The following is a 4095-nucleotide window of genomic DNA, read 5'->3' on the forward strand; positions in this document are numbered from 1 at the left end:
TTCTCTCTTTCCCTCCCTCTCTCTCTCGCTCTCTCTCTCTCTTTCTCTCCCTCTCTCTCTCTCTCTCTCTCTCTGTGTGTGCGTGCGTATGTGCTTGATTTCACTCTGCGTTTGCTTGCACCTTCTGTGGAATGGCTATTTTTCGCATAAAGCCATTCGTTGACAAATTCTACACTACACATACAGGCATCATAACAGCTCAAAGTGGGGGAGGGGGGGTATTATTAGTCCCTCTCTGGGACAATCATTCTAGTTACATTCTATTTGATAAATTATAGTCGATAGTATAAACTTTGAAATTCATGCTCATATGTGTAAATCTTTCATGTCAACGTCAATGTCATTCATTAACTTGTATTTGAATTGTTATTATTGTTCTTGTTATTAAAATTAGCCCATTGAGGTGGACGGCGGAAGTGTAGATACAGAGTCCTGCTGTTATATTTATTCGAATTGGCTACGAAAGTCAAACAATTAAGAATAAAGAAGACTTATGTATAAGACATCTTGCTATGCACAAATGAATTTATCAGCAGAACACCAGACACCAGATGAGCCCTGTCGCACTGCGGCACTTGTTTGATAACTGTAGGTTTGGTTTAGTATCGAATGAGCAAGTGGGTCTTCCATACACACTTAGTTAAATTTTAGTTTACAGTACACATTTATATATTTTTATATATCATATATTATCATATATATATATATATATCTGCATTCACGCACATAGAATATATCATATGCGATCTGCAACATTGTTGAACATTCTTCATCCATCTATGCCGCTTACTCAACAACAAGCAACCACCCTCAGCTATATATAGTTATTACTGAAACGACAACGAACAAACAGGGCAAAATACAAATGATAAATTTCTGGTACTTACAGCTCTGATCTTGAGGAGATTGGTGATGTTTGCCTCCAGCTCTCCACAGTAAGTTTTCAGCTCTTCAAACTGTCTGTATTGCCGCGCAAACATGCGAGAAAACAACGACGTTCCACGACTAAATTCCCATTCTAATAAGGAACATCTACCGTAGCACTGCAACTATGCATGAACAGAGTGAGCATTTTTCACTGCCACATCAATAACTGCAGGAGTAGAAATTAACTTTTGAACAACAGGAGTCCGCAGCAAAATCAGTCCGCAGTCTGAGATTTAAAATTAAAGATATTAACAATAATGCATGTGCTTATCATGCGGTTGCATGTCTGTCAAATTTTCTTTGGATATTAGCTGAAAAAATACAGTATTTCTACGAGGCTGTGCTCTGGAACGAACTAGGTAGTATGGCAGAATTTTCAGAGCGTCACACGGACTACTGCATACGTCAAATCAGGAAGTCCGACAGTAAATCTGGGAGTATTTGACTCCGGACTCCCGTTAATTTCGCACCCTGAACTGGATATCTGGCAGCTGACAGCTAAATATGTAGATCAAATAAATCTACTCTACTCAAACCACGACCAGTGATACGTGTAGACACAAACACGTGAATTATCTTCCAGTAATGTTACACTTAACGCTGTGTGAATATTCGTGCATTAGCCGACCATTGACGTTCTAGTCTTCATAGCCATGATGAATTTAATACACGACGACTAGTGTTGTCAATCGGTTGTAATTTCGTAATCGATCATCGGTTGGACCCAAGTAACCGATGATCGGTTACAATCGGTTACTCGGGGTGTTGAATGCCTGCGTGTGCGTAACGTCGTGTGTGCATGTATGTGCTTGTTTAGCCCTGTTTACTGTTTGTTTTGCACTGTTTACTACTGTGTGTATAACTATAATACATGTACTGATTCTCATCACTTTTCCAAGTTTTCTTGTTCAAATTTTTCATTTTTTTTTGATGAAATCGATTATGGATTTTGATAACCAAGCGCTTGGTTCGAGCCACTGTTTAACCGATGATCGAGTATAATCGATGATCGCGACATCACTAAGCGCTTGGTTCGAGCCACTGTTCAACCGATGATCGAGTATAATCGATGATCGTGACATCACTAACGACGACATAAAATGATGAATTATACACTAAAATAGAGCTGTAGACATCAACGTGTAAACTCTTACAGTTGTGTCATAGTGCAAGCACTTGAAGCAGATGGCAACGCCCTTCACGGCGTTGCCTGATATACTCACTGGTCTGGTTTTTTCACACGGAATGATGCGCTTATCGTCTTCAGCTTTGAGTCAGCCTAGACAACACATAAAAACTCATGATTAATTACACGTTGTTACTGGTTAACACCAATTTAGAGCAAACCTGAAATAAGATATCTACATCTACATGGCAAACCACAACATCTTAATATCTACATCGCCAAACGTGTACTTTTTATAATATAAGCATGATCTACAATCATGGACAAAATCGAGAAGTAGACTTTAATCGTGCTAGAAAGCACTGATAATTTTCTTCAGGTGTTAGTCTCAATTGATGAGTTCAAGCTGCTAATAATCGCCCCCATGAACTCATTAACAGTTAAACTTTCTTCACCACGTTGCTCAGACACTTCATTGCCAATCCTGATGCCTACAAAATGTTGACAGTGCTGACAATTAAATGTGTATATAGCATGGTACTGTTCTTGCAGAGTGCTCACAAACATAAGGCCATAATAAAAATATTGTTTGTTTGCTCTCACCCAACTGACCCGCCAAGAAAGGGCAGACTCAAAATTTTTTATTGATCTTTCCCATTTTTTTTTTTACAAATTGTATCAAGTGCTGTACATAAATCTGTAGGCAATACATTATATGTACCAAGCAAAACAAACATTCAACATAAAAGGTATCTCCACACAAGCACATCCGAGCATGTAGACACCATGCAAAAAAAAGAAGCCTACCTACCTACCCAAACTTTTCAGCCTGGGTCGGGTGAGGGCAAACCAAGATTTTTTAATTGTGGCCTAACCTGCTTCGACGGGTTATATATAACGCATGGTCTTTTTCTTGAACGTAGCGTCAATGACACGAGTAACTGGTATCTAGTTCAAACAATCTTACCTTTGCTTGGAAACCTGTGGCTATCACCGACTCCTTCCATGCATCCTCCTGCCTCAGAAAGCCTAGGAGCATGGAGTCCTTGGACAGTTCATGGTGCGATGCTAGGCGCAACAGGAATGTCTGCGAAGGAGCAATAATAGGTGTGACGGCACGCCAGGATAATCCAGGATGATACCACTGCCCACCCATTTACATCAAGGAGCATGCACCTAGTCATCACCACCTTCCACCCCACTACAAATGCAATCGTCCGCCCGCCCGCCCGCCAGCACGCACATACACACAGACACACACGCACACACGCATGCACGCCCGCCCGCACGCACGCACGCACGCACACACACACACACGCATGCGCGCCCGCACGCACGCACACACACACGCACACACACACACTGCTCACCTCTAAGGACGCCCTTCTTCTTTCGACAAAGTCAGGGTCAAACTTATCCGTTGGGACCTTCTGCCATGTGAAGGTTGCCTGTAAGCGTCAAATTAAAAGTAGGCATGTAAGCTACAAATCAAAACACTGAATCATTTGGTGTGCTGAAGAGGATTGAATGAACTCCAAAAATCTATTATCGTAATTAAATCGACACATCAAGTAGTTTCTTAAATTAATACGTCACAAATTTTCTATGGTGTATATTTGTAAACATTTTGTTGCCATGTTTTTACATTAAAAGTAAGTACTGACGGAACTAAATGTATCGTCAAATTCTTACCTGATAAGATTGTTTTTCAACTAGTTAAAAATCCAAAAAACCTCGACGATTTGATATTATGGTCCTGACATTAATTGCTTGCTATGGGCTGTGTATGAGTCACGAGTGTATGTTCGCATCGAACAATATAGTAAAATAGTAAGTGTAATGCAGCAATTTAACCATAACAAGTGCCGCAGAGCGACAGCGCTCATCTAACGTCTACTGCGGTGACTCTGTGGTGGAGTGGTGGGATTCTAGAAAACCCTGTTAGTCACAAATGTGTTCACATATGCGCCGAAACAGTGGAAGGTACAGGGATAGTATCAGGAACCTTCTCAAAGGAATGTTCGTTGGGATCGTTATGAAAG

At 40.7% G+C, this 4095-nt stretch overlaps 1 protein-coding gene across 1 annotated transcript in view; it reads right to left on the minus strand.

The window, feature by feature from the left end:
- The window catches only part of LOC106809077 (sorting nexin-4-like), a 27259-nt gene that overhangs the window by 18386 nt on the left and 4778 nt on the right, over positions 1-4095 (minus strand). The window contains exons 4-7 of the mRNA XM_014812027.1: positions 3424-3501; positions 3021-3140; positions 2151-2206; positions 888-960 (exon numbers count right to left, since the gene is read on the minus strand). Of these exons, the coding sequence (XP_014667513.1) occupies positions 888-960; positions 2151-2206; positions 3021-3140; positions 3424-3501 (327 nt within the window). The remainder of the gene's footprint in view (positions 1-887; positions 961-2150; positions 2207-3020; positions 3141-3423; positions 3502-4095) is intronic.

This window comes from Priapulus caudatus, unplaced genomic scaffold, assembly GCF_000485595.1.
Source record: "Priapulus caudatus unplaced genomic scaffold, Priapulus_caudatus-5.0.1 Scaffold326, whole genome shotgun sequence".
NCBI classification, from domain to species: Eukaryota; Metazoa; Priapulida; class Priapulimorpha; order Priapulimorphida; family Priapulidae; genus Priapulus; species Priapulus caudatus.